Here is a 26,211-nt window from a genome sequence, read left to right on the forward strand (position 1 = left end):
GGTTTGAACTACAGCTACTACAAGAAAAAAAGATGAGGCAATCAGCCTCCTTAAAGATTTACAACCTTGGAAACCCAGTGTGGGGTTCGTTATGAGTCAGAAGTGAGTTTGGTTTTTGGTTTTCAGGGAACCTAAAGACGGGGCTATTGCGAGATGTCTCTGAGAAGAGCGTTCTAGGGGAGGAAAATTCCAAGGAGGCAGTTGCTGGGGAGAGGAGGGTCTGAAGGCAAGGAGATTCTGGGAAAAAGGAGATTTTGAGTGAGGGGCCCCTGAGAAGGGACAATTTTGAGAAGTTCTGGGAAAAGTAATTCTAGGGGAAACAGATTTTGAAGAAGCAGGAGTCTGGGAAGAAAGAGGGCAGAGGCTTGGAAGATTCATGAGTGTAGGGGGCTCTTTAGGGGAAGATGAGAATTAATAAGAGGGGGGGGGGGCAGAACCAAAATGCAAATTAGTCACCAGTGATGACCAATGAGGGCTGAGGATATGAGTTCGAGCCCCGCCCCTTACACATCCAAGACCACGCCCACTCCCTTCCCATGATCCATCTCCCCGCCGCTAATCTGAGACTCCGCCCCCTAAATGCTTCATTAGCCGTATAACTTCCTTTCGCTGCGACATAGCGCTTACAGCGCCTGCGCAGACTCTGAAAAGCAGCCGAGGTGGCCCCACGCTTTCCTTTTCCGGTTGCGGCGCCGCGCGGTGAGGAGCTCTCGTTTCAAGCCCGCAGTCATGCCGTCCAAGGGTCCGCTGCAGTCTGTGCAGGTCTTCGGACGCAAGGTAGACCGGGCATTCTCCGGGACGGGCCCGAGGAGGCCAGTGTCTGGGAGAGGCCGGTGGGCAGGGATCTGGGATCGTCTTGGGACTTGGGGCCCGAAACTCAACGCGGTTCGGCTCTCCCCCCCTTTCCTTTCCGTAGAAGACTGCCACAGCCGTGGCACACTGCAAACGGGGCAACGGCCTCATCAAGGTGAACGGGCGGCCTCTGGAGATGATTGAGCCACGAACGTTGCAGTACAAGGTGCCTGATGGAGGACGGGCCTTTGGGTTGAATTGGGAGGGGACCCTAGAAGCGGAAATGTTAGAACACACTTGGGTTCTGGGGTTGTGGATTATGTAGCTGAGCGATCTGGTGTTGACGACGGAATGTTAAGGGGCTTAGTTGGGGTCAGAAGAACGGTATTTCGCGATAGAGCTGGCCTTGAGATTCAGATGAAGTAACAGCAGAATTGGAAGGGTGAAACCATGGATGTTGAAGGTGCTTTGAACGTAAGACATGTGGAAGCATCCCGAACTGGGGACCGGATGGCATGGGGGACACTGGAGTTTATGGAGCGTAATTTCTAGATAAGGCAATGGGGGTTATGTATCTCTTTTACAATTTTTTTTCCACTTGTGGAGAGCTCAATGAATATTAACAGAAGTGAACATGGGTGTCTTGAAACACTTGGCTGTGAAAGGGGTTTCTCTGATTAATCGCCATCCTTTCCGTTTCATAGCTTAGGTTTCTTTGACTCAGAATGATGTTTGCCTTTTCTAGCCACGTTACTTGAGGCATGTCACTTCACGTCTCTATTTTGGGTTCATCACCTGTAAAAACCAAACCCACTGCCATCGAGTTCCAACTCATAGTGACCCCCATTGGGTTTCCAAGGCTGTAAATCTTTACAGGAGTAGATTGCCTCATCTTTCTCTCACAGCGGCTGGTAGGTTTGAGCCACCAGCCTTTTGGTTAGCAGGCAAGTGCCTTACCCACTATGCTGCCAGAGCACCTTCATCATCCGTAAATAGGAGTAAATTATACTTTAAAGAGCTGTTATGAGGACTTACTAGATTATTTATTTATTTGTTTATTGTGATTTGGGTGAAAATTTAGAATAAATTCACTTTCCATACAGCAGTTCCCATACAGTCTGTCTCCTGACATTGACAATTTACCACAATGCAACAGCTCCCCTCCCACTTCCTCCCAACAGTCACCTCTTCCCTGTGTCCATCCCTCCATGCACTCCTGCCCCCTGAGCTGTCTCCCTTCATTAGATTCTTTAGGTGAACTGTTTGGTATGTATGAGAACATATTCATTCGTTTGTTAATACATATTTTAAGTGGAAATAGTATGTTGCAAGGGCACTGTTAAGCGTTTAGTAGGTAGTGTTATCAGTGGCTTTTTGTTCTTGACTTACTTGTTTGAAGAATTTGTATGTGCACAGCCCTGTGTTGAGTGCTCAAGATACAGTGGTGACTCAGAAGATCCCAGGCCCTGCTCTCATGGAGCTCTTAGTCTGCTGGGGGATAGACTGGATTCATGACCAGACACTGAACCAGAGGGGTTAGGGCAGAGGCGGCTCTGACTCAAACCTGGGTGGGAGATGGGTCAGGGTGGGCTTCCTGTGAAAGGAGACCTAAAACAGATAAAGCAGAAGTGTACCAGGCGGAAGGAATATAACACACAAAAGAGTTAGAGCTGGGAAGGGGGAGAGCATGGCATAGATTTGTAGCGTTCACCCCCTTCTCACTTACCTATATGGTTATGTTTCAAAAACCAGGTTGATACACAGAAATAGGCATCGTGTGAAAACGGAGGATGACTACTGAGAATTGTGGCCCAGCCAAGTGGACCCATAATCTTAACCATCACAGCCAGTGTTACTCTGCCCTGACACTTAGGTGTACATTACTGACAGGTGTACGTCATTAATACGCAAAATAGTCAGCTAGGAGATTTTTGACTGTGTTCATTACTGTGAGGTGTCTGGTAACGAGATGGTTGATGAGTGAGGAGTAGATGTAATTCTCCGAGAATCAGTGTGCGACTCAAAGGGAAGGCAGAGAGTTGGGACAGGGAACAGAAGGCATCTGGCACAACCCTGCCATGGCTTTCTCCTGTCGGAGGCAGCCTTGGTGATGGCACACCTTTTCCTTACTACTGAACTAAAGTATTTTAAGAACTTGTCTTAAGAGGTGGGGTCTCTGGGGCCCAGAGAAGGGTAAACGGGCAGGGGCCCAGCTCAGGTTGTCTTTATCTGCGCCATGTTTCCTCCCACTTCCACAGTCTTCGCTGCTGCTTCAAGTCCTCCCTGCCCCCGTGGCTCCATAGAGGGGCTCGGGGTGATAGTTCATTTCGCTCTGGTGACAGAAGCTGGGTAGAAGGAAAGGGGGAGACATAGTGACCTAAAGCCCTGTTCATGGTCCTTGTTCCTTCAGCTGCTGGAACCTGTTCTGCTGCTGGGGAAAGAACGGTTCGCTGGCGTGGACATCCGTGTCCGTGTGAAGGGTGGTGGTCACGTGGCCCAGATTTATGGTGAGTCTGGGCACTGGGCATCCTGGGGTAAGGAGCAAGGCCCTTAGCCTTGGGTCTTCATGACGCTCACGTGCCCTCTCTCGTGTGCATTTTCCCCACAGCAATCCGCCAGTCCATCTCCAAAGCCTTGGTTGCCTACTATCAGAAATGTAAGTAAGGGTGGGTCCTTCCCACCAGAGGGCTAGGGAATAGCAAGTCGAGGACCAGTTCTGGGCTTGGAATCTCAGGGACTAAAGAGGACCTTCCGTGGTAATGTAAATCATCTCCACCCCCTTTCCCTTCCTCAGATGTGGATGAGGCCTCCAAGAAGGAGATCAAAGACATCCTCATCCAGTATGATCGGACCCTGCTGGTAGCTGACCCTCGTCGCTGTGAATCAAAGAAGTTTGGGGGCCCTGGTGCCCGCGCTCGCTACCAGAAATCCTACCGATAAGCCCACCAGGAGGAGCAGGGTTCACCTTTATAATAAACAGAGGTTCTGGGATTTTAAGGTTTCAAGGTCTGTGCTGTGATTGTCTGGGGGAGCGTCAGGGTGGGTCTTGTATTAGACAAATTGCAGGAAACACCCTCAGCCCTCATCCAGTGTGGATTGTCGTCCTTTCCAGAGCCCCCACTCTGGGCTTGGTGTGAAGGGATGGGAGCAGGTCGGTCTCCATTTTCCTGGAACCTTCAGGAGACCTTAGAACTGAGGCGCTACCGGTGGTTTCGGGTCATTGGTGACTAGAATTGGGTGGTGGAGGTGGGGCGCTCTTAGGGATTTACTTCTTTCTATCCCTTTGTTCTTGATTTAATGGCATGCCAGGGAAGAATGGTGGAATTGTGTATAATCAGTAATCTTTAACGATAAGAGAGATGATGAAAAACCAAACCTGCTGTCGTGACTCATAGTGACCCTGTAGGGCAGAGCAGAAGTTCCCCATAATGTTTTCAAGGCAGTACACCTTTATGGAAGCATATTGCCTCATCTTTCTCCCATGGAGCAGCTGGTGGGTTTGAATGCCAGCCTTTTCGTTAGCAGCCCAGTGCTTCAACCACCGTACCACCAGAGCTCCTAGAGATGAAAGTGAGGCGAAAATACCTGGTTGGAATCTGAAGTTTGAGATTGGCCTGTGTGCATTTGTTAGAGGCGTGTTCCTCTCTGCCACCCTATAGTGTGGTTGGTACTAAGATCTGAGAAGAGGGACCCAACTTGTAACACATCCGTGGCAGGGAGGGAGGTGTGTGCAAATTGAAGACACCTGCTCCCTCGACCTCTAGTCCAGGCCATGCCAACTTCTGTCATACTTGTTTTTAATCTCGTCCTTGTGTGTGGCAGTGGTCTTGGTCTGCAACACTTCTCATTTCCGTTAAGGGTGTGAACAGGACCTCCTAGGGGGAAGGCCCTCCCCCCAGCCACCAGAAAGCAGGTCCCTCCTATCCTCAGGGGGCTGGTTTTCAGTTTCTGTCTGCTGTCGTCCCCCCCTCCAGCACCTCTGCCTGGCCGTGTGCTGTGGGCATTGCAGTGATCACAACCCACTCCCTACCCAGCCCCTTAGAGTCAGACTGAGGACAAGGTAGCTGCTGCGGGTGGGGAGCATAGGAACGCTAACGACTTGAATGGCAGATGAACCGGTGAGCTTCGTGAGTGTGTTCATCTCCACACTAACCATCGTGGCCCACCTGGGCACCTCCCCGGTCCTCCCCAAAGCAAGGCCTTGTTGCTGGGAGTACAGGGGAGAACACGATGGCACACTGGAACGTGAGGGGGCAAGTTTCATGCATTTTCGTTATAAAAGAAGGAACTTGAGATTTACTCACAGCTGTCCAGTTTCCTTTTCTTAGCTGGTTTCCACAGTCCAGTCAGGTAGCCACACTTGTACTCTGCAGGCACGTTCTGGGCTGTGTAGACCACATCCCCACATCCAGGATGGTTCTGTTGGACAGCACTGGTATCATTGGGGACCACGGTCAAGAGAGAAACTTAATCCAGAAACAGGTGGTGCTGAAGAGCATCAGCTAGGTGCCAGGTTAAGCATCCGGACACGTCCTTGCACCATCACTGTGGGGTTGGTGACAGTGTCCCCATATTACTAATGGGAAGCAGGCTTGGAGGCAAGATAGTGTACAACTGGCCACGTTTTACATGTGAGCTAAAGTTGGGACGCTGGCTAATTGCGTTTTAGCTGGCAGTAGTCTCAATGGCCCCAGGAGGGCAGCCGTGTTCCAAGGATGGGAATGGCACTGCCCTCACCCTTAGCTGCAGCTCTGAGGCTGGCTTATGCCCGGCTGGGGGAGCCAAGCAAGAAAGGTATTCCTGAAGTGACAGCAGAGCTGGGGCCACCAGGCAGAGGGCTGGCTTGGGCAGGGGAATGGAGCCGGGAGTGCGGCAGGGAGCAGGGCCAAGGCAGGCCTGGCACCCATGGTTTTCCCAGGGGCTCTAGGCCCCCATGATAGTAAAGGTCCCACTTCCCAGAAGTGCAGCTGGGACACATCTGGAGAGGAGGAAGGGTCTCGCCTCTGCTTTCTGACGCCAGGCCTTGGAGTAGACAGTCCCCTTCTGCCCTGCCGCCTCCTCAAATGCCGGGAATTCCGGCGAGCCCAGGCCAGGCTGGGGACCGCCAAGAAGGAAAAGTACAGCTGGAGGCGGCTGGGAGTATGCATCCGGCCGGAGGCAAAGGAAGGCCTCAGTGCTCTGCTCTAGGCATTAGGGTAGCCGGTGGCATCCTCTGCCACTGTGGAGGCCAGGCCGCTGGCGCACAGTGGGCATTCTACAGCTTGTAGGTTCGGTGTCAAGTTAGGGATCTAGTCAGCTCTTAACTCATGATGACCTTAGCATAACAACGATATGTTGCCCAATCCTGTGTCACCTTCGAGACCCATGCATGATACGTGCTTAAGTCCGCTGGTTGCTATCGGATTAATCCAGGTCAGTCTCGGGAGTGAGTGAAGAAAAGCTAGAGCTAACATTTATTGACCCAGGCCTTGTACCAGCTACTCCGCTAGTTGTCGGAATCACATGGGGCCCTTTGAGCTTGAAGCTGTGGGCAGGGAAGTATTCCCTCTTATACCCTTCCGTGGCAGGAACAGTACCTGCTGGCACAGGAAGGCACCAGGCTGCGAGTTCAACTTCTAGCTCCGCTCCTTCCTAGCTGTGTGACCAGGCTAGCCTCCCTCGCTCTATGCCTCAATTTTCTCATCTCTGAGATTGAAAACCACCTTCATTTGCCTTTCAGGGATGCTGTGAGGCTTGAAAATGAATTAGTTCATAGAGAGGGACTATAAAGCCCAGTTCGTACTCAGTAAATGTCAACTTCTGTGCTGTTGGTTTGTTACCTGCTAAAAATGCAGATTCCCAGCCCCCTGGCCTGGGTGCTTTTGCTCTGAGGACCTGGGATTCTAAGGAGCACGCCTGGTGAGCCCTTCCATCCCAGAAGGCAGGCTAGTCTCACTGAGCCTTTGCAGTGACCCTGAGGCAGGTACTGCTGTCTTCACGCCACAGATGCGAACGGGCTCAAAGGGAAGTCGTACACCAGTAAGGAGGAAAGGCAGGGCTGGAACTCGCAGAATGCACACTTTGAGCCATGCCTCCGTGTCATCTCACACAATTCCAGGGAAGATAAGCTAAAGTACAATGAGCCCTGGTGGTGCAGTGGTTAAGTACTCAGCTGTGTCCAAAAGGCTGGCAGTTCAAACCCACCAGCCACTCCACAGGAGAAAGATGTGGCAGTCTGCTTCCATCAAGACTGACTGACTGGGAAACCCTGTGGGGCTGGTTCTACTCTGCTCTGTGGGGTTGCTGAGTTGGAATTGATGCCAACAGGGTTTTTTTATTTTTTCAATGCTAAATAAAGCACAAGGGGTCAAGTGTTTGAAGGAAGCTAATACTAGTGCCCAAAAAAAGTGCTTAAATTATGCTTCTCCCTGGGAGTGCCACTGCTGGGAGGAGGCGACAGAAGGATCCTCGTATAACAGCCCTTTGTCCCCATGACCTAAAATGTTCGGGGGATGTGGGGAGAGGTACATTGAGGCATTGTGGAAGGTCCCAAACTGAAAAGGGCAAATGAAGGGATCTGATGTGTGTGGGTGGGCACAAGAATTGGGATATTCATGATGCTGGGGGTGAGGAGTGGTTGCCAAGGGAAACCAGACAGCCATGAGACAAACATTCCTCAGAGCTCCAAACCTGACGAGCCCTGGTGTTAGCAAAGGCTTGTGTGAAACGTGGCAGTACCAGGACCCAACTGCAGTACCATGCCTTAGGAGGGAGGGATGGAGGTAGAGATGAATGGGTGGGTTGATGGAGATGGACAGGTGGGATAATAGAGGAATGGATGGGTGTGTAGGGTAATGGATAAACAAGATGGGGAGAATGGATTGGAAGATGGATAGATGGAAAAATGGCTAGTTAGACACATGGAAGAGACAGCTGGGGTAAAAAGAATGGGTGCAGGCTTGGGCACAAGCTGGGCAAACCGCTAAGAGAATGAATTCCTAGGGGGCTACTTGGAGCAAGACTTAACTTGGGTTCCAGATGGGCATCAAGAGTCTGTAACTCCCCTGAAATCATACACCAAATGGTAGTAACTTTTCAATAATTCTGAGGGGTTTGCAATCTCCCCAAATTTCCAGAACCAGTGATCTGTGCTGGGTCCAACTTTCTCATTGTTATGCGTCATCCCACACTGCTTCCAGAATAGTAAAAGACATGTAATTTCATAATATTAACAAGACATTAATGACATCCTCTTCCCCACCCCGGCTGAGTGTCAAGGTAATAAGGAGCATTTGCCAAAGCAGATCCCGGAAGTGGGAAAGCTGTGGTGAGCTTTAGGGCCGTGTTCAGTGCCTGGATTTCTGAAGGGAGTCCTGAGAGTCTCTGGCTTCTGGCTGAAGTCCTTTTTTTTTTTTTTTTTTGAGGGGGTGTCCATCCTGGCTCACAAGTGGAAAGGGGCATCAGGAGCTCCCTGGGCCCTTCGAGGACCCACAGATTTCTGGGTGGGGGTCAAGAGAGCAGGGTGGTTCAACCTGACCTGGGCTTTGGCTGGCCGCAACCGCCCCCCACCCCCCACGTGGATGCTTACGGTAGTGGCATAGCTGAGTCGCCTGGCTGGGAGTGGAGGGGGCTGAGGCTGGGGTGGCGGTGAAGGTGCCCGTGACGTGGGGGCAGAGGAGGACCAGGGGCCCCTGGAGATTGGGGGAACCTCTCCCTCAGGCCCCTGTCGCCGGGCCAGGCTCTGGCTGATGTAGGAGGCTGCTAGGTACTTAGAAAGGGCAACTGCATTGGGGCCCAGGAGCTGACGGGTAGGGGGTGGGGGGCTCTGGGGTGGAGTCAGGTCCACAGACTCCAGCCTGGCAATATGAGAGGTCGAGCGGCCTCCTGGCTTGGACGAAACCATGGTGGTCTGAACTGGGGTGAGTGACAGGCCTGGAATGTCTTGTGAGCCCCCTTGCTCAGGCAAAGGTGTGGCAGCCAGAACGTTGCTATCTGTGAGACTTTGCCCCTGAAGCAAAGACGCAGCAGCTGGGTTCTGGATGTCTGGGAGGCCTCCCTGCTTGGGCAGAGGTGTGAGGGCTGGAACCTGAATGTCTGAGAGCTCTTGGGACAAAGACAATGGAGCACTGGCTGGGATCTGGTGGTCCAGGTGGCCTCCATGTGCAGACAGAGGTGTGGAACCCAGCCCCTGAATGTCTGACAGGTCCTGTGGCAAAGACGATGGAGCCGTGGCTGTGACCTGGCGGTCCAGGTGACCTCCAGCTGCAGGCACAGTTGCGGTACCTGGCACTGGAACATCTGCGAGGTCACAGGGCAAAGGCAGTGGGATGTTGGCTGGGATCTGATGGTTCTGGTCACTTCCATGCCTAAGCAAAGGATCTATGGCTTGTACCCGGATGGTGGCTGGGACATGAACATCCCTGGAGACTCCCTGCTTAGTTAATGGGATGCTGGGGGAACTCAGACTGTCTAGGTGGGCTTCTTGCTTAGGCACGGTGGCTAGAGACACATCACAGCAACTTCCCTGCTTGGGCAAAGCTGGGGAAGCTGGAACTTGGAGGTCGACATGGTATCCTTGCTCAGGAAGAGAGGTGGTGGATGGAGCCTGTATATCCGGGTGGTCTTTTGCCCAAGACAAAGGAGTGGGGGCTGGACTTTGTACTTCCAGGCAGCCTTGATGATCAGGCAAAGTTTTAATAGCTGGAACCTGGATGTCTGAAGGGTCTTCCTGCTTTGGCAGTGGTGTGGCAGCCAGAACCTGGACATCTCGTAGGCCTTCTTGCTCAGGTAAAGGGGTAGTGATCAGGTTGACTGGATGGTCTTGCTCAGGCAAAGGGGTGGTGATCAGGTTGACCGGATGGTCTTGCTCAGGCAAATTTGCAACACTCAGACTCTGGCCATCCAGGCAGCTTCCCTGTTTAGACAAAGGTGTGGCAGCTTGCACCTGGGCAGCAGGGCCCAGGGGGACAGACTCCTGGGCACAGATGAGCGTGAAGGGCAGCTCGCATACCAGCACATGTCCAAAGGCAGGCAGGAGTCCTGTAGGCAGACAGAAGATGGAGTCAGGGCGAATGCCTTAGCTTGGGCCACCTCTGTCAACCACAAGCCTGTACCTCACCTGGCTCGGCCTGCTCATGGGGCAGGCAGGGGGATGGCTGGGGCTGGGCCAGGACCCGTGGCCGACGGCGCGGGGCATTGGCAGATGCCCGGGTCTCAGCCCGCTGCATCTGCTGGATCCGCTCGCTGTAGAGTCGTGCCAGCTCGCGTACTCGGGAGGCTGCCCTCTCTGTACTCGGGGCCCCTGCCTTCCCGCTCCCACTGCCTCCGGCCAGATCCGAGTCTTCCAAGATCAGCAGTGGTTCTGGGAAACCAGGCTGGGCCAGCTGCCCCTGCTCCAACGCCTGCCAGGCGTTCCGGATTTCTGAGCAAGAGCGGGGCTGCAGCTCACCCCCGAGTCCCTGATCTTGAGTGATACTCTTGGACGACAAGTCTGAGAGCGACACCCCTTCTTCATCCTCCTCTTGCCCCGCTCGACTTCCCGAGGAGGAACTGCTCCGTTTCCTGGAACTGCTCCCAGGGAACAGTTCTCTCCTGGTGGCCAGAGGCTCATCGGGCTCCTGATGGGGACCCTGGAGCCAGGAGCCACAGGGGAGGGAAGGAGTGCTGGGGCCGTCAGGGTCGTTAGGCATGGCTGGAAGGCAGGGCATTTCAAAAACACTGGAAATGTCAGAGAGACTGGGAAGGCAGGGCATTTCGGGAATTTCAGGAAGGCTGGGAATGTCAGGGATCCTGGGAAGGCCAGGAATGTCGGCGATTTCAGCCCCACTGGAGCTCTCAAGTCCCTCCAGGACGTGGAGTGGGGAAGGCTCTCGCTCATCCTCCTCCAGGTCCCCCTCCTCCTCTGAAGAGTCTCGGCTGGGCGTGGCTGGGAATCCAAGGGTGCTGCTGGCACCTGGCACCTGGGGGTCTCCGGGGAACTTGGGAATGTAGTCGGGGGATGGCTGTAGTGGGCACTGGGGAAGAGGTCAAGGTATCAGGGTGGGTGGGCACACCTGGTCCCTAGTCTGGGCCTGCCCAGGTCCAGAGCCCCCAGCCTGCAGTGATGGGCAGCCCAGCTCACCGCCGGGTCCCGGAGGCCTCTCTGGTTTAACAGCTCCAGGATTTCTTCAGTGATCGAGGTCCCAGAAGGATCCAGAGTGGGGGGTCTGGCATCCTCCAGGTCCTCAGGGGGCCCAGAAGCTGGAACTGGTGGCTGAGACTCGGAGGAAGGGTACAGCTCCCCCTCACTGCCAGCGTGCTGGGTGGAGAAAAAGGGGTGAGGGCAAGGCCAGGAGTACCCTACCCGCCTTCTCTCAGACCCAGGAGTCTGGGCCCAGCCGCTCCTCCCTCAGGTGAAGAACTCTAAGCCTCTTCCAGTCCCCTCTGCCATGAGATCCAGGCCCCCGACGTTTCTTACCGTAAGTCTGAGCTTAGCTGGGGTTGGAGAGACGAAAAAGAAAGAGTGGTAAATACGAACAGGAGTTATTCCTTGTAACTGAATAGTTGCCCCCATCACCCACTCCCCATCACAAGGCTGAGCTGGACCAGTCACTGATCACTCTACAGAAACATGCCAGAAGGGTCCTTTGTTGGCTCTGGGGTGAGGATACAGTAGTGTCAGGGCCAGATCCCAGCCCAGCCCCTGGTTTACCTTTGAGGTGGTGGGTACTCACCAGACTGTCTGCGGCCATGGCGGGTCGAGGAGGGTCCTGGGGATGGAGCTGTGGGAGAGGTGGGGTCAGGACCCTGTTATGAGCCCAGCTCCAAGGTCCTAGGGCCCCAGGGGGCTGGGGACAGAATTCCTGAGTGCTGGAGGGGAAGCGGGCTGGGGGGCCGGGACATGAGGTCCCATCTCATTTACCCGTGTTCCTTCGCCCAGGGTTGAAGCTTCTAGCATCTCTAGGTCGGGAAGATTGAAGTGGGGGTGTCAGTGGCTCTGGGATGGGTTTACTTTTGGGGGCACCTGTGGAGAGTGTTTTAGGGCTAACAATGTACTTTTTCTTTGAAGTAACAAACTCCTTCCTTCCATATCCTCCAAGGCCCCCAACTCACAGTGTAGGCTGTTTTCAAGGAGAACTTGCTTTGCCTGAAAGAGATAAGGATTTAAGGGCTGAGGGAGCCCTGTCTCTGTGCACAGCACAGCAGGGGTCTCTGAGGACAGCAGTCCTGAGTCCCATTCATGGGTGCTGTCAACATGGCCTGTGCTTGACACGGCTGATAACTGTTAATCCTCACCGCAAACCAAAAAAACCAAACCCACTGCCATCGAGTCAATTCTGATTCACAGCGACCCCCACTGGGCTTCCAAGACAGTAAATCTTTACAGAAGTAGATTGCCCAGTCTTCCTTCCATGGACTGGCTGGTGGGTTTGAACTGCCAACCTTCTGGTTAGCAGTCAAATGCCTTAGGCACTGAGCCACCAGCGCTCTTTCATTCTTTCTTTCATTCTCCAGTCCTAGGAAATAGATGTATCATTCCTCCAGATGAGGAAACTGAAGTTCAGAAACCAGAAAAGGTAAGTTACTTGTCTAAGATCACAAAGCAGGGACGTGGTGGAGCTGATTCAAACCCAGGTGGCCTGAGTCTGCATGTGCACTGTGAACAATCACCTTGTAAGAGGGTGGAGTCTGAAGATCTTCCAGTATTACAGGGGAGTGCTTTCAGAAGCTCTCTAGCACTCTGGGGGGCTCACCTTGGCAGGAATGGAGGCAGGATGATTCTCAAAGAAGAGGCGCTGGAGACAGTGAACCCACAGCCTCTTCTCCTCTTGGTTCCTAGCCTGGAGGAGGGAGGTGAAGTCAGGGAGCAGGTATAGGGCCGGGGAGCCCTGTCTGCCCAGCCTTACCCCGGGCTCACCTGGAACAAGTGTCTGTGCTTGGGAATGGTCAGATCCGACACCTTGAACCCTAGAGGGTCGCGAGGGCTCTCACTCACACTCAGGTTGCAGCACTGGACAGGGAAGCAGGGTCAGGGACAGGGGTGGGACCTCAGACCCCACAAAGTAGCCCTTGTAGGTGTATCTGGGCCCCTAGCTCCAGGAAAGATGAGTCCCATGAGGTTGTACAGGGGAAGTCCTTTCCCCTGGCTGACCCCCCACCCCCAGGCTGGGTGATGGTCTCCCTCACAGCCCCTCCCACCCTCATCTAGATGGCCAACAAGTTCTCCTTTGGAGCTCTGTGGGGGCTCCTTCCCTCCTACTTCCCAACTCTGCCAGGCTTCACCTCTCCCTACTGAACTCTGCCCCTACACTTGGACTGAAAAAACATGCCCCTTTTAAGCCAGGTTGTGACCCCACGCAGGCCCCGCCCCTAGCCCACCCCTCCAGGTACGAATACAGAACAAAGCTGGGAGCCATGTTCCGGCCCTGCCCTATGCCCAAACTCACAAAGATGTGGCCCTTGTAGGTGTACTCCGGCCCCCGGCGCTTGGTCACCAGCAGCATCCGTGAGAACAGGAACAGCAGCCGCTCACCTCCTCGTAGCCGCGGGCCGCCACCGCCACCACCTCGGAACGCACCCTCCAGCACCAGCTCCCCAAAAGCACTGAGCTCCGGGCCAGTCCAGCCACCCAGGCGCCGCTGCACTTCCTGCCAGGTCCCCGCCAGGTGTGCCAGGCAAAGGGCACACGCAGGTGGGTGGCACACATAGGCCAAGACGGGGGGTTCAGCACGGGGACACGTCATCGGAGCCCACCTCCAGAGGCTGCCTCAGAAGCCCCCACTCCACAGCGGCAACCCGCCCTCGCCCCACAGCCAGCCCATCATCGGAGCCCAGCCCACAGCGGCCCCCTGCCCTCACCCCACAACCAGCCCAGCCTGGGGCCACCTGGAGGCGTGCAGCGTGCTCCTGCTTGCGCTTCATGTCGTTGATGTACCAGGCAACCGCTGTCATGGACACGATAGCCTCCTCCACCATGTCGCGGCCCCCGGCCCCAGGGCCCTCCGCCCAGTGCTTACCAAGCTCCTGCCAGGCATCCACCAGGTACCCAAAGAGAGAACAGAGGAGAGAGAGAGGAGGATGGGAGAGAGATGGCAAGAGGAGATAGGGAAATATACGAGTGGGGGCAGAGATGGAGAGACAGAGATGGAGAGAGACAGAGAGACGGACAGATACAGAGACAGACAAAGACGGAGAGACAGAGAGGTGAGAGAGACAAAAAGATGTAGAGAGAGAGAAGGAGACATAGAAAAAGACAGATGGAGAGACAGAAATGGGTAGACACAGAGACAGGTACAGAGTCAGACAGAGAGATGGAGAAAGACACAGAGAGATGGAGAGACACAGAAAGATGGAGACAAACAAGAGGCAGAGACAGAAAGTAGAATCATTGGTCCAGCCCCCACTGCCAGTCAGGTCCCGGCTTCCAGGGACCAGTGGCCTCCCTGGGGGCTGAGTGTGCTCCCAGGGCGTGCTCCCAGGGTGTGGTGGGTCCGCCCAGTGGTCAACTGGCTCAGGCTCGCCCCTCCCCCAGCCAGTCCCCAGGCCCCAGGCTGACCTGCAGCAGCAGGTGGTACTTGAGGATGCGCTGCACAGGTTTCAGGAGGAAGCTCTGCAGAGGCAGCGAGTGGCGAAGCTGGGCCTGGCGCTCCTGCAGCCACAGGGCCGCTGGCGGAGACAGGGCCAGCTCCCGAAGCAGGGCCAGGGAGCTGGGGGCACAGCACAGGTCAGGGGGCAGCAGGGAGGGCGGGCAGGGCCGGACAGGGTCAGGAGTGGACAGGGCTCGGGATCAGACGGGGTGCAGGGGCTGGAGACGAATGGGTCACGGAGGCGGAGGCGGCTCGGGCAGGGGCAGGTAGCACATAAGCCTATGGGCATGGTCTGGGGGCCCGGCAGGGGCTCCTCGCCCCTTACCTTGGGTAGTTCATGCAGTACAGCGTGTAGATGTCAAAATCCTCATTCTGTGTGTGACATGGGAGTCAGGGAGACCCCGGACCCTGGCTCCCCATGACCCCCCAGCCTGGCCAGGCCTGCCCCGCCTCTGGCCCCACCCCAGAATGACAGGTGCCTTGCCCCCCACTCACCCTCTGCACAAAGCACTCTGCAATGTCCCCTGCACTGCAGCTGCCTTCCAGGTCCTCCAGAAGCTCACTACGGGGAGAAGGTGAGGGTGAGGGCCGCCCCGCCCCCATGGCCTTCCCCCCTGCCCCCACGGGGGCTCCAGTAGTCCACTGGGTCTGGGGGGCTTGGTGACTGCCAGGACCTCTCCAGGGGGTGTCATGTCCGAAGGGAGGGGCCTGAAATCACTACATGGGAGATGGCAATGTGCTCAGACTTTGTCCTTGGACACCTAAAATCCTGTCACAGCTCTCCCAACTGGCATGAGCCTGGGGGTGCCATGTCATGATCCAGAGTGAGGCCTCACACCGTGAGATTCTGCAATGACACTGAGGTCCTGTCATGACTCTCAGACCTGCAATAAACTAAAGACACTCAGAGGGATCATGCCCCTTGAACTCCATCCTACCCAGGCCTGAGAGGTTTGAGCACTAACACCAGGAAAGTCCTGGGCAAACTGGGACATGTTGGTCACCTGAGTCTTCACACTCTACAATCCTCAGGGCCCAGATGATTCTGAGATTCATCAAACCACAGAACTGTCAGAGCCCTGAGATGCTCCCTGCTGTGTGGAACCTCTAACTCCCACCCACCCCACTCCTCTGCCACTCTGGGCCCTCACTGCCATCAGGACCCCAAATACCTCACAGGACAGGATACTAGGGAGTTCCCAGGCTAGGTTAGGACATAGCTCCCGCCCCCCAGCCGGTGCCCCCCGCCCCTGACCTGCTGAACTCATAGATGTCCTCGATGTTGGCAAACAGCGTCCCCACCTGCTCCTCATTCAGCCCCAGGGCCCCGCCATCCAGCAGAGGACCCAGGTAGTCCTGTAGGGGTGACCTGGGTCACAGAGGCCAACAGCCCAGCCTGGATGCCCGCCTGCCCCGGCTGCCTTCCCGTCTTACCTCCACGATGCTGCGGAGGTCTCGCACGTAGGCCCGCTCTGTCTCCACAATCTCATGGGCCACACGCTCCAACCGCGAGGGCTTCGCTGAACCCGGGGTCCCCACAGGCGACAGATGTAGGCGAATGGGCGGACCTGGAAGGGGCTCTGGCCTGGATGCTGAACAGGCTGGGGGGGGGCCCGGGGCCAGGTCCCCCTCAGAGCCCATGGTGCTCAGAGATGTGGCGCTTCCAGAACCTCTGGGGGAGGCCATGGCAGGGGCTGCAGGGGGTGTGGAGCAGGAGGTCAGGGGTCTCCCACAACCCTACATGTACTCAGCCCCCACCTGTGAACATCGCTCCCTGGGTTGACCCTTCCCTCCCCACTGGCCTGCCTCATCCAGTCCTGCCCTCTCTCACCAGAGGCCCGGAGCCATCACCTCCTTGGGCTATAGGCATCTGCTATCTCCTGTCTAATGCACCTCCATGAAAGAACCAGGTAGATCCTTATTAATATGCCTCTCTGACCCTGTCACTTCCTTTCATGCAAAAAAAAACAAACTGTCATTGAGTCGATTCAGACTCATAGCGACCCCCTTTGGGTTTCTGCGGGGATAAATCTTTATAGAAATAGATTGCTTTCACAGAGTGAGTGGTGGGCTTGAACCGCCCACCTTCTGGTTAGTGGTCAAATGCCTTAGGCACTATGCCACCAAAGACTCCTCAGAGCCACAGGTCCTTGCACCATGTGGCCATTACATGCCTTTCAGCCTGCTCTCATCCTATGGCCACCCGACTTCTTAAGCTCCAGATTCTAGTCAGTGAACTACGCAGTCGTCTCTCATTTATCTTTCAGACATACTGTTCCCTCCACGTCCATGCCGAATATCCTTATTTGCTTTGGCCCCATGCGTTTCTCCTAATCTTTTAATTCTCAATTTAGATGCCCCCTCCTCCAGGAAGTCTTCCTTGACTTCCCAGGCTGAGTCAGGCTCCCACAGCTCCCCAGGCGTTCCTTCTCACAACCCTTGACCACTCTGCATGGTGTACTTCCCCCTACCTTCCCTACCACACCTGGAGTTCTGTGTGGACAGGGCTGCGGCTTTCTCACTCATCCTACGCCCCCAGCATTGCCCAGCACTGGGCCTGTCACACATGGGTAGGGGTACCCAGCATTTTGAATGAAGGAATGAATGCCCAGAAGGGCCCCCCCCCACTCACCTGCCCCTGTCTCACACTCCGTTGCACAGTCGCACACGTCACCTCTACGGCCACACCCAATGCTGGGGCTGGGCTTCGACAGTCGGTGGGCTCCCTCAGGCATGGCTGAGTGCGCTCAGAGCAGCGCCCTACAGAGAGATCCCCTTCTTGGATATTGGGACTCCATGAATCCCCCCCATCGCCCCAGCTCCATGGATTGAGAGCTGGGGATCTAAAACCAGGGAGAGGCCTCTGGCAGCAAATAATTAGGGAGACCCAGGCAGAGTAACAGAGAGAGAGGGACAAGAAGAGAGAACACAGAAAAAGAGATGGCAAAGTTCAGACTGAGCGAAGAGCGCAAAGGAATCATAGAAGCTTAGGAGTCCCGCCGCGATCCCAAGCAGAACAGCAGGAGGCTCAGGGACCCTGGGAACGTTTGGGCTTTGGTTGGAGAGGAGGAGGGTGAGGGGCAAGGCTGGGAAAAGCCGTGGGCGGGAGGCCGCGGGGTCCCAGGGGAAGGCGGAGGAGGCTGGGGGACCGGATGCCAGGGTCCGGCAGACAGACGGCTCCCTCCCCCGCCGAGGGCTGCGCGCCCTCAATGCCCCCTGCAGCTGGTCTCCCGCGGGCTGATCACCATCCCACCGCCCAGCCTCCCCTCCGCCGCCCTACACCCCTGCAGCCCCCGGCTCCCGCCGGCGCCTCGGCCCACCCCCGGCGGCACGCCCCCTCATTGTTCAGCGGCCGCGGCGCCGCCCCCTCCCCCAGCCCGCCGAGGCCCCTCGCCTCCCCCTCACCTCCCGGGAGCTCCAGCCCCGGCCCGAGGCCGCCTGGTTCCTAGGAGACGCTAACGCGGTCCCCGAGGAGCCGCGACTCCGAGTCTCTGCGACTCGGGGGCGTGAACTTCGGACTCTGAGCCTCCGGAATCGCAAGTGTCTCCGAGTGTAGGATCCGGCGGTCCAAATCTTGGTCCTCTAGATGGGGGATGCTGGCAGCTTTCACTCTGGAGCCTCAGATCTGACGCTGGGGACCCAAATTCCTGGTCTTCTAGGTAGGGCCGTGGGGGGCCCGGATTCCTGAGTTCCCCGACTCTAGCAGCGGGAGCGGGAGCACAGGGAAGGTCCCCAGTTCCTGTGTCCTCTTGAAATGAAGGACGTTGCAGCCCAAGGCAGGTTGGTTGGGGCGCTAGGGGTCTGGATCCCGAGTTCCTCCAACCCAGGAGTCTTGGGTCCGGATTTCTAGGAGCCCCTGACGGGAATCCGTGGTCCGGGATCCAGGATCCTGACTTCTTCAAAGGAGAGTACAGGAGGCTTGGCCTTTAGGGTCCCGCGGGGCTGACATCCCGGCTCCTCCAGGAGGGGGCGCTGGGGGGCTGGATATCTGGAGTCCTCTAGCCTAGGCGCGGGGGCCTGGACTTCGGGGTCTTTCAGGAGGCGGTGCAGAAATTCCGGACACCAGGTCCCGTAATTCTGGGTCCCTCAGGCTCCTGGATGGGTGGCCCAGAGCTTCCGCAATGACACGGCGCCACATCTGGGGCGGGAGAGTCTGGTTCCAGCTGTGGGGCGGGGGGCGGTCGCCTGGGGCTTCCCCTCCCCCCTGCCACCCAGGCTTACATCCTGTTCCCGCCCGCGAGGGGGAGGGGCTGCCTTCCGGCCGGCCCGCCAACAAAGGGTTAAGGCCCTACCTCTGAATATTTCTGGATATTCATGAGGAGGCGAGTCCCTTGCAGGCCACGCCCCCACATTCCAGGCGGCTCGCGGGCTTTTCCCTTTTACAGCAAGGGCCTTCGAGCGTGAGAATCCGGAACTGGCCAAGCGGTTTCTCTTATTGGTTAGCCGAAATAATTTTATCTGCATAGGAAATGTTGGGCGGGCTCGTCCGGAGAGGTCACGTGGTCAAAAACAACTGAAGAAGCTCGCTGCGCAAGGGTGCGGCCAGAGCTCCAGTGGCGCAATCGGTTAGCGCGCGGTACTTATACGACAGTGCGGGCGGAGCGATGCCGAGGTTGTGAGTTCGATCCTCACCTGGAGCACTACGGTTTTCTAATTTTTTTTCCTAAATTTATTAATTTTATTAATAAACAGAGATATCCACGTCACATAGAGTAATGAGCACTTTAATGTTTAGAATTGTCGGGTTCGAAAGACTCAGGATTCTAGCGACGATCAACTGTGAAGAAATACAATTTATTGCTGTGGAGTTGATCCTAACCCTGTAGAACAAGGTAGAAATGACCCATAGTTTCCAGGGTTGTAATCTTTACAGGAGGAGGTTGCCACTTGGCATAGTGCCTAAGGCATTTGACTGCTATCCAGAAGGCTTGCAGTTCAAACCCACCAGCCACTCCTCAGAGGGACGATTGGGGGCAGTCTACTTCAGTACTGACACTGCTTCGGAAACACAAGGAGGGGTCGCTATGAGTCGCATCCACTGGATCGCAGGGAGTTTGGTTTGAGTTTGGTTTCTCCCTGACCAGCTGGTGGGCTTGAATCTCTGAGATTTTAGTTAGCAGTCACTTAACCACTATGCCACCCACCAGGGCTCCAAGATTAAATTTATCTGTATTGTAGGAGCTCTGATTGCGTAGTGCCTAAGGCATTTGACTGCTAACCAGAAGGCTGGCAGGTTCAAACCCACCAGCCACTCCTTGGAAAGAAGATTGGGAAATCTACTTCTGTTCCTTGGGAAACCAAGGAGGGCTCACTTTGAGTCGGAATCCACTGAATGGGCGGGCGTTTGGTTTTTTGTTTGGCTATTGTGAGAAGGTGCCGTTTTTGGTCGCGACCGCCAGGGGGAGATAGCACCTCTTATTAGATCCCGTGGGACTGAGAATCTCAGTTTAAATCTACAGAGATCTTTCAAGCTGTGGGAAGCTGTATACAGCACACTGACTTTTTCTGTCTTTGTCTTGGAATTTCCAATTCTCTTGTCTTTTTCCCTCTCAGTTTCTAAGTCTATTTATTTTAATCAAGTATTGTTGAATATAGTGCTCAGTAAAGACATTCTAGTAGGGAGGCAGACATTAACAAACCTAATATCATTTTATATGTTAGGTAGTGACATATGTCATGGAAAAAGCAGAGCTGAGTACAAGGTGGGGGAGTCGAAGGTGGAGGTGTATGTTACAACATTAAATAAGATAGTCTGGTTTAGTCTCAGTGGGTGACATTTAAGCAAAGACCTGAAGAAGGGGAAGTGAGCAATAGAGTTATGTGGAGGAAACGTGTTCCAGATCCTGTGGCTAGAATATAGCCAAAGTGTTGGTCAGGAGCAGCTGGGAGGCCATGTGGCTGTGACAGCCCGGTGACCACGGGGAGAGGAGGTCAGAGGTGAAGGGAACCAGGGCCCTGGGAGCTATGCAGAGGATTTCGGACTTTGGCTTTTCGGTGATATGACTCACATGTGCACAGCCTCCCTTTAGTTGCTGAATGGAGACAAGGACAGGAACAGAGAGATGTTATGAAGAGTTCAATGGAGAGACAATGCTGGAGGGGAGGAGGGTTTGCAGGTGACTCACAGGATTGCTGAAGAATGGGGTGTGGATTGGAGAGAGAGGGATCTAAGAAACTGACACGTATTTGGACTGAACTAGCTGGGAGCAGGTGTCATTTTCTTAGATGAGGGTTTATTTTTATCTTAGAAGGGGCAGGGAATCTGTTTCTACTAAGTGAAGTCCCAGGGATGTGTGCCTCTGTTTCTTCAAACGTCTCCATACCGCTTGTTACAGCTTTTTCTACCTTTCTTGTCGTCTTTGGGTCTCTGGATTTCAGCCTGTCTTCCTGTCTCTCCCTCTCTCTTCCAACCCTCTTTCCTAGGACGCATTCTCAGGGCCTGAGCCCTTCCCCACCTTGGGGGGGGGCAGTTCCCCAAAATCCAGGTTGCCAGTGGGCAAGGGGGCAGGAGTGAGAGGGCACGGGAGGCGCGAGGAGGAGAGAAGGGACAAGAGGGAAGGGGGTTGGATGAGGGAAGGAGAAGGGGCGGGAAGGGGGTGGGCTGGGGGCAAAGAGGAGCGAGAGGGCAGGGAAAGGGTAGTGAGAGAAGGGAGGAGGAGAGGGCCTAAGGGGAAGGGGAGAGGAGAGGGTCAAGGGAGGGATGGAGAGTGTGAAGAAACCCGGGGGAGAGGAGGAGGAGAAGGGCTGAAGGCTGAGGAAGAGGAAGAGGGGTGAGGAGGGGTGAGGGCAGGGCCGAAAGCGAGGGTGGGAACCAAGGAAGGAGAGGAAAGCGGGAAGGAGATGGAGTTGGGGGGCGGAGGGGGGGAGAAGGAAGGGAAAGAGGGTCTGGTTGAGAGGGTCGGAGACCGCGCGCTAACGAGGGGCGGGGCGCAGGCCCTGACGCTGGGCAGCTTCCGGGCGCCGGGTACCCCTCCCTGGGGGTGGCGCCCGGGGCCTCTTGCCTTGTATGGTCCGAGGTCGCAGCTCACCCAGGCCCCGCCCCGAGGCGCGCGGCCACTACCCACGTACTCCCTCCCAGAGGCGCTCGCGAGGCTGGGCCTGTCCGGTGCGTGCTTGGGAACTGCGAGCCTCCCAAGGGTGGCAGGGGCCCAAATCCCCTATCTCTGAACTTTCAGAACCCTGACCCTTTAATATTCTGTAATTCCAAAGTTCTAAGAAAGGAGCCCTTTGGCTCAATGGTTAAGGATTCCGCTGCTAACCGAAAAGGGGGACGGTTGGAATCCACCCGTGGCCCCGTGGGACAGCCCAGGAAACTCTATGGAGTGGTTCTGCTCTTAGAGGGCCATTCTGAGTCGGAATCTTTTGGAAGGCACGCAGCTGGATCCTGGAGTGCCAGGGTTCTAAAATTCTGCAATTCCTACGGTCCTGAGATGCTCAGGGTCTAGAATTGTAACTCTCCAAGAGACAAATCCCGAGATTTGGGTCCAAAAAGTTTAGAGTCTAGAATCTTGAGCCTTTAAAAGTTTCCCCCAAGATTTCGAGACAGTCCAGATTGCTCAGACTCTCAAGTTGTAACGCGCGGGGTCTTGAGACCCCGAAACGCCTGGCCGGGCGTTTCCGGATGACTCCCCCAGCGCCCCCCTCCCGCGGGCACGGGACACGCCCCTGCCCGTCTCTGGGCTCGCGCCCCGGCACATTCCGTCCTTCCTACTCCGCCCCGCCCTCCTCCCTCGGCCTCGCGGGGACGGAAACATCCCGTCCCCGCCCGCGCCGGGTTCGGGAGCCTGACTGCAAGGGAGCGCCTGAGCCCTCCACGCCCTGCTGGGAACTGGCTCTCCGGGTTCCTATCGAGTGACCTCACCTGGCCCCGCCCTCTCAGGTGAACAGGCTGCCTGGTGACGTCACTTCCTGCCAGGTAAGCGCCCCGGGGCGGCTCAGCTCCGGGAAACTTCGGAGCTTTCAGCTGACTCAGCCCCTGAAAAAGGCCATCCTATCCTTTCCATTCTTCAGTCCTTTTAGACGGCAGAAAAGCCAGAGTTCGTTAGCACGATAATTCTTTTTATTTAAAAATTAAAAAAAAAAAAACCCCACAAAAATAGACTTTCTAGGTAACAATATATATATATATTAATATATTATTATAGTATACTTAATAATTATTCCATAGTTTCCAATATTACAAAAGGAGAAAGAAAAATACAAGGGAAGCAGACGACCCAATATATATAAATACTATAAAATCTATTAGAATAAATAAAGTCGTCATAAATAAAGGGCCCATTGGCTTGGGGGGCGGGTGGCAACGGCTTTGGCTATTTGCTTTCAGAGAGGAATTTGAGCACCAGGATTCCCCTTCAGGGGAGGCTCCACTAACCCCCAGACGCTGGGACCTCAAGGTCTAGGATAAATTGGGAGGGGGCAGTGGGGACCTATTATTCACAGCACATAAGATTCTAGGGGACAGATTTAGGCATGGTAGAGATGGGGGGCCTGACTGCCTCCCCTCAAGATTTGCTACATCTTGTCTTTAAAGAATCCGAACAACACTCCATGCCCTACACCATAAACACTCTGACGCACGCTGGGGACCTGCCCCAGGGCAGGGCGTTTTGGAAGGTGAGGGGGGCTACTTGATTAAGTGCCTTCCCCCCCCAGTTCCCCACAGCCCCAGGGCCCAAATGGAGCCCACAGCAGGACAAATGGCCCCCCGTTTTTGATCCAGCTGATCTAAACTAGGCAGGCACTTGTCACTCAGAAACGGAGATGCGATTGAAGATGGGGAGTCTGCGGGGGGCTGCGGGGGGCTGGGGTGGCCCAAAAACTCCCGCCTCAAAGACCGGGGAGTCCGAGCCCCCCAGGCTGCTGCCACTGCTGGCATACTCATCAGGGTCGGATCCCAGGGAGTGCGCAGAGGGGCTCCGAGCTAGGCCACCCAGGGGCCCCCAGAGGCTGCTGGGAGTGGCTCTCCGACAGGAGGGGCAACAGGTCGGGGTGGGGTCCCTTCGGGACACCGGGGTCCCAGGGGCAGCAGAGAAGGCAGAGGGTGAGAGCGGAAGGTCCCCGGGTGGCGGTGGCGGGGAGCTGGAAGGTGAGAGGGAGCACGTGGACAGGGAAGGGCTCGTGAGGCCAGCTGGAGGTGGTGAGGAGCGGCGGCCCGAAGGCAGGCCGGAGAAGCTGAGGCTCTGCCGTAAGGTGGGGGGGTGCCCAGGGGTGGCCCAGTCCTCGTTGGGGTTGTGGATGAAGTGGCAGCGGGAGCCGTAAGGGCAGCGACCGTGGAGGTAGAACTTGTGGCACAGCTCCGTCTTGTACTTGGGGTGGCGACTGGCCTGGCGCAGCTCACCCAGGCCATGGGCAAACTGACACTTAGCCCCATACCGGCAGCGTCCGTTCTCAGAAAAGGTGCGACACAGCTCAGTCTTGTAGCGAGAAGAAGTGGCCGGAGTTGCAGTTGGTGAGGTGGGCGAGGGCGACAGCTCAGAGCTTGGGCGTGGAGCCAGGGGTGCGAAGCCTGGGGGTGGTGGCACCCAGGCACACGAGCGGCCCTCCACCAGGCTGGTGGAGCGGCCCGGCAGGCGGGGGGCCGCCCCCACAGGGCTGGAGTCCGACGAGCTCCAGGGTCCTGAGGACTGCCATGCCAGGCTGGGCTCGGTGCCTCCACGAGTAGATGACAGGTCAGGGCTCAGGGACAGGAGGCTCTGCAAGGACAAGGGGGCAGTTAAGATACCGAAAATGCAGGGTGACGCCCTGCCCCAGATGCAGGGCACCTCAAGAGCTTGCCCGCCCGGTTTGTGGGCTCCAGCCTGAGCCCCACCTACCCATAAAAAGCAGTGGGGTGGGGCGGAATGCTTTGGGCATCCCAGGGATCCTGAATTGTTTTTAAGTTTATCCACCACTGAAGCTTATCGCGGGGCACCCGGGAGTCTGATCTCTCTACCCTGGGCAAGGGCAAAGTCAGGGAACACCACTACTGCCCCCCAATTTTGAGCCTCTGGAACTACACGGATCTGATCCGTGCATCCGGGATCGTCAGGACAACTGGAGGATCCGGGCAAAGTTGACCCTGGAGTCTGGATCTCTTTGGTTTACTTCTCAAGGGCCTCCCCTGGAGACAGGGCCCCGAGGCCGGCTTCCCCCCACACTCCCCGCCCCGACTCCCCCCCCAGGCTCTTGCCCATGAACCGCCTCCATGCAAGCCCGCGCCTCGGCAACTTCTAGGGCTAAGCCAGGTGTGGGGGCCATTTCCGCCTCCAGACTGCCCTCGTCGGAGAAAAATCCTCCGGCTTTCTATCTTCAGGGCCACGCCACCCACGTTTGGGACGAGACCAAGGAGTCGCGGGCTCCATTTTCGCCTCCTACGAATCTCACTCACAAGAAAGGCAGGGGCCCGGGGCAGGCGGAGACCGTGGCACTAAAGAGCCCCAGTTTGAGAAGGGAGCCAGGGGCTCCGCGCCGAAGTTTGCAGCGCTAGGGAGCGCTAGTCTGGGAACGGGGTGCCGGCTGCGGGGGCTTACTTCGTAGATGGCGGTGAGATCCATGGCGGCGCGGGCGGCCAGTCCGGTGAGAGTTGGGCCGAGAGAGCGGTGGAGTCCGAGGCTGAGTCGGGGCGAGAGAGCTGGCTTCTTATAGGATGCAACCGGGGCGGGGCCCGGCGGGGCCGAGGCCAGCAGGGCGGGACCACGAGGGCGCTTCCCGGACGCACGCCCCCGGCGCAGGCCGCACCAGCCCTGGACTAGCCCCCTTCCGCCGGCCCCCAGCCGGGGACTGCGTGGGGTGGGGGGTGTCGGCTCCGTTTTCCAGACTAGAAACTAAGGCGCGAAGAAAGGAACTGTGGGTGGGGTGGGGGCAGGGCCAGGGCCCTGGGAGGAATTGACAAGGGACAGACAGACAGACACAGAGGGTGCGCGTGCGTGTGTGCGACACAGACGGACAGACAGACATGTAGAGGGAGAGACGGCGTAGCGACAGACATACAGACAGAGATGGAGACACACACATACAGGAAGAAATACACACTGAGAAGGAGAGACAGGGTAGAGGGGAAGTGCGGAGACAGACAAGTGTCATGAGAAGTGAGATGGAGACGTTCGCACAAAGAAACAGAAAAACCGTGATAAACACACCTAGAGGGACACACACACTAGGACGGAAAAACGTGGAGATGAGACCCACCGGCCTGGAGAACTCTTTTCCCAGACCTGCCCACAGGTTCACTTCCAAGTAGCACAGACCCGGACCTGGGCCATCGCCCCGTCCCCACTCAGGGAGGCTGGGGGTGTGGGTGACTCCTGGATACCTGTTGAGGCTGGTAAGGGGCCTCCTTTCCCAATTCACAGGCCCTGTGTAGCCCTTCACCCTCTCGCAGGTGATGACACTTGTAGGTCACCTCTGGAAGGGGCACTCTTCTAAGCGCTTTATATACGTTAACCTCAGCACAGCCACAAGCCAGCTAGGTGTTAATGTATCTATTTTACACAGGAGGAACAGGCTGCACAGAGAGGTTGAATTACACCCCTAGCTACCCACTAGTAAGCCGTGGCAGCCCAATACCAGTTAAATTATGTGTAGGGCTTTGCTTTCTGAGAAAATTCTTGAGACTGAAAGGGGGAGATAATATTTTATTATGGTGGATGGTTGCTTCGACTGACAGATGTTTTGGAATGGACAAAATGAGTCACCCCCAACTGATGTCTGGATGGGACTCATCATGGGGTTCGCCTTGGGAACCCCAATTTTTCTGGGATTATTCCCCACATCTGCCAGTCTCTTATTATGAGATGGTTCCCCTGAGTGTCAACTTTCTCAAGATCCGGGAAGGAAACTTGTTTTCCAAGGCCCTGAGAAGAAGAAGGGCAGTGGTCAAGGACTGAGTTGCTGC

General features: G+C 56.0%; 3 protein-coding genes and 1 non-coding gene across 4 annotated transcripts; 2 read left to right on the plus strand and 2 right to left on the minus strand.

The window, feature by feature from the left end:
• Nucleotides 1-692: 692 nt before the first annotated feature.
• RPS16 (ribosomal protein S16) lies at nt 693-3,732 on the plus strand. The gene is made up of 5 exons (XM_007958468.2): nt 693-777; nt 917-1,018; nt 3,203-3,299; nt 3,401-3,448; nt 3,587-3,732. Exons 1-5 carry the CDS (start codon nt 730-732, stop codon nt 3,730-3,732), a joined length of 441 nt encoding a protein of 146 aa, XP_007956659.1. The 5' UTR covers nt 693-729.
• Nucleotides 3,733-8,212: 4,480 nt separating this feature from the next.
• On the minus strand, nt 8,213-17,071 carry PLEKHG2 (pleckstrin homology and RhoGEF domain containing G2). Its single transcript, XM_007958469.1, has 18 exons — nt 16,965-17,071; nt 15,771-16,062; nt 15,592-15,692; nt 14,832-14,898; nt 14,662-14,708; nt 14,306-14,456; nt 13,636-13,773; nt 13,197-13,397; nt 12,668-12,760; nt 12,504-12,590; nt 11,863-11,896; nt 11,672-11,773; nt 11,484-11,531; nt 11,375-11,405; nt 10,892-11,120; nt 9,890-10,772; nt 8,966-9,810; nt 8,213-8,914 (listed from the first exon to the last, which is right to left on the minus strand). The coding sequence occupies exons 1-18, from the start codon at nt 17,069-17,071 to the stop codon at nt 8,213-8,215; spliced, it is 4,158 nt and encodes a 1,385-aa protein (XP_007956660.1).
• Nucleotides 17,072-18,883: 1,812 nt separating this feature from the next.
• TRNAI-UAU lies at nt 18,884-18,976 on the plus strand. Its single transcript is given in 2 exon segments — nt 18,884-18,921; nt 18,941-18,976. It is a non-coding gene; the product is annotated as a tRNA-Ile (tRNA).
• Nucleotides 18,977-23,083: 4,107 nt separating this feature from the next.
• Nucleotides 23,084-24,871, minus strand: ZFP36 (ZFP36 ring finger protein). Its single transcript, XM_007958470.1, has 2 exons — nt 24,848-24,871; nt 23,084-24,031 (listed from the first exon to the last, which is right to left on the minus strand). The coding sequence occupies exons 1-2, from the start codon at nt 24,869-24,871 to the stop codon at nt 23,084-23,086; spliced, it is 972 nt and encodes a 323-aa protein (XP_007956661.1).
• Between the last annotated feature and the right edge of the window lie 1,340 nt (nt 24,872-26,211).

This window comes from Orycteropus afer, unplaced genomic scaffold (assembly GCF_000298275.1).
Source record: "Orycteropus afer afer isolate SDZICR_OR568_19922 unplaced genomic scaffold, OryAfe1.0 scaffold00989, whole genome shotgun sequence".
In the NCBI taxonomy this organism is placed as follows: domain Eukaryota; kingdom Metazoa; phylum Chordata; class Mammalia; order Tubulidentata; family Orycteropodidae; genus Orycteropus; species Orycteropus afer.

Excerpts from the sequence above, each read along its gene's own strand:
- PLEKHG2 (XM_007958469.1), bottom strand. The coding sequence starts at position 17,071 with ATGCCTGAGGGAGCCCACCGACTGTCGAAGCCCAGCCCCAGCATTGGG. Across the intron at positions 12,761-13,196 it reads CCTACAAGGGCCACATCTTT|TGCTGCAACCTGAGTGTGAG; the intron begins GTGAGTTTGGGC and ends TTCCCTGTCCAG. Across the intron at positions 11,532-11,671 it reads CCCTGGGCGAAGGAACACGG|CTCCATCCCCAGGACCCTCC; the intron begins GTAAATGAGATG and ends CCTCTCCCACAG.
- RPS16 (XM_007958468.2), top strand. The coding sequence starts at position 730 with ATGCCGTCCAAGGGTCCGCTGCAGTCTGTGCAGGTCTTCGGACGCAAG. Across the intron at positions 1,019-3,202 it reads CACGAACGTTGCAGTACAAG|CTGCTGGAACCTGTTCTGCT; the intron begins GTGCCTGATGGA and ends TTGTTCCTTCAG. Across the intron at positions 3,300-3,400 it reads TCACGTGGCCCAGATTTATG|CAATCCGCCAGTCCATCTCC; the intron begins GTGAGTCTGGGC and ends TTTTCCCCACAG.
- ZFP36 (XM_007958470.1), bottom strand. The coding sequence starts at position 24,871 with ATGGATCTCACCGCCATCTACGAA. Across the intron at positions 24,032-24,847 it reads ATCTCACCGCCATCTACGAA|AGCCTCCTGTCCCTGAGCCC; the intron begins GTAAGCCCCCGC and ends TTGTCCTTGCAG.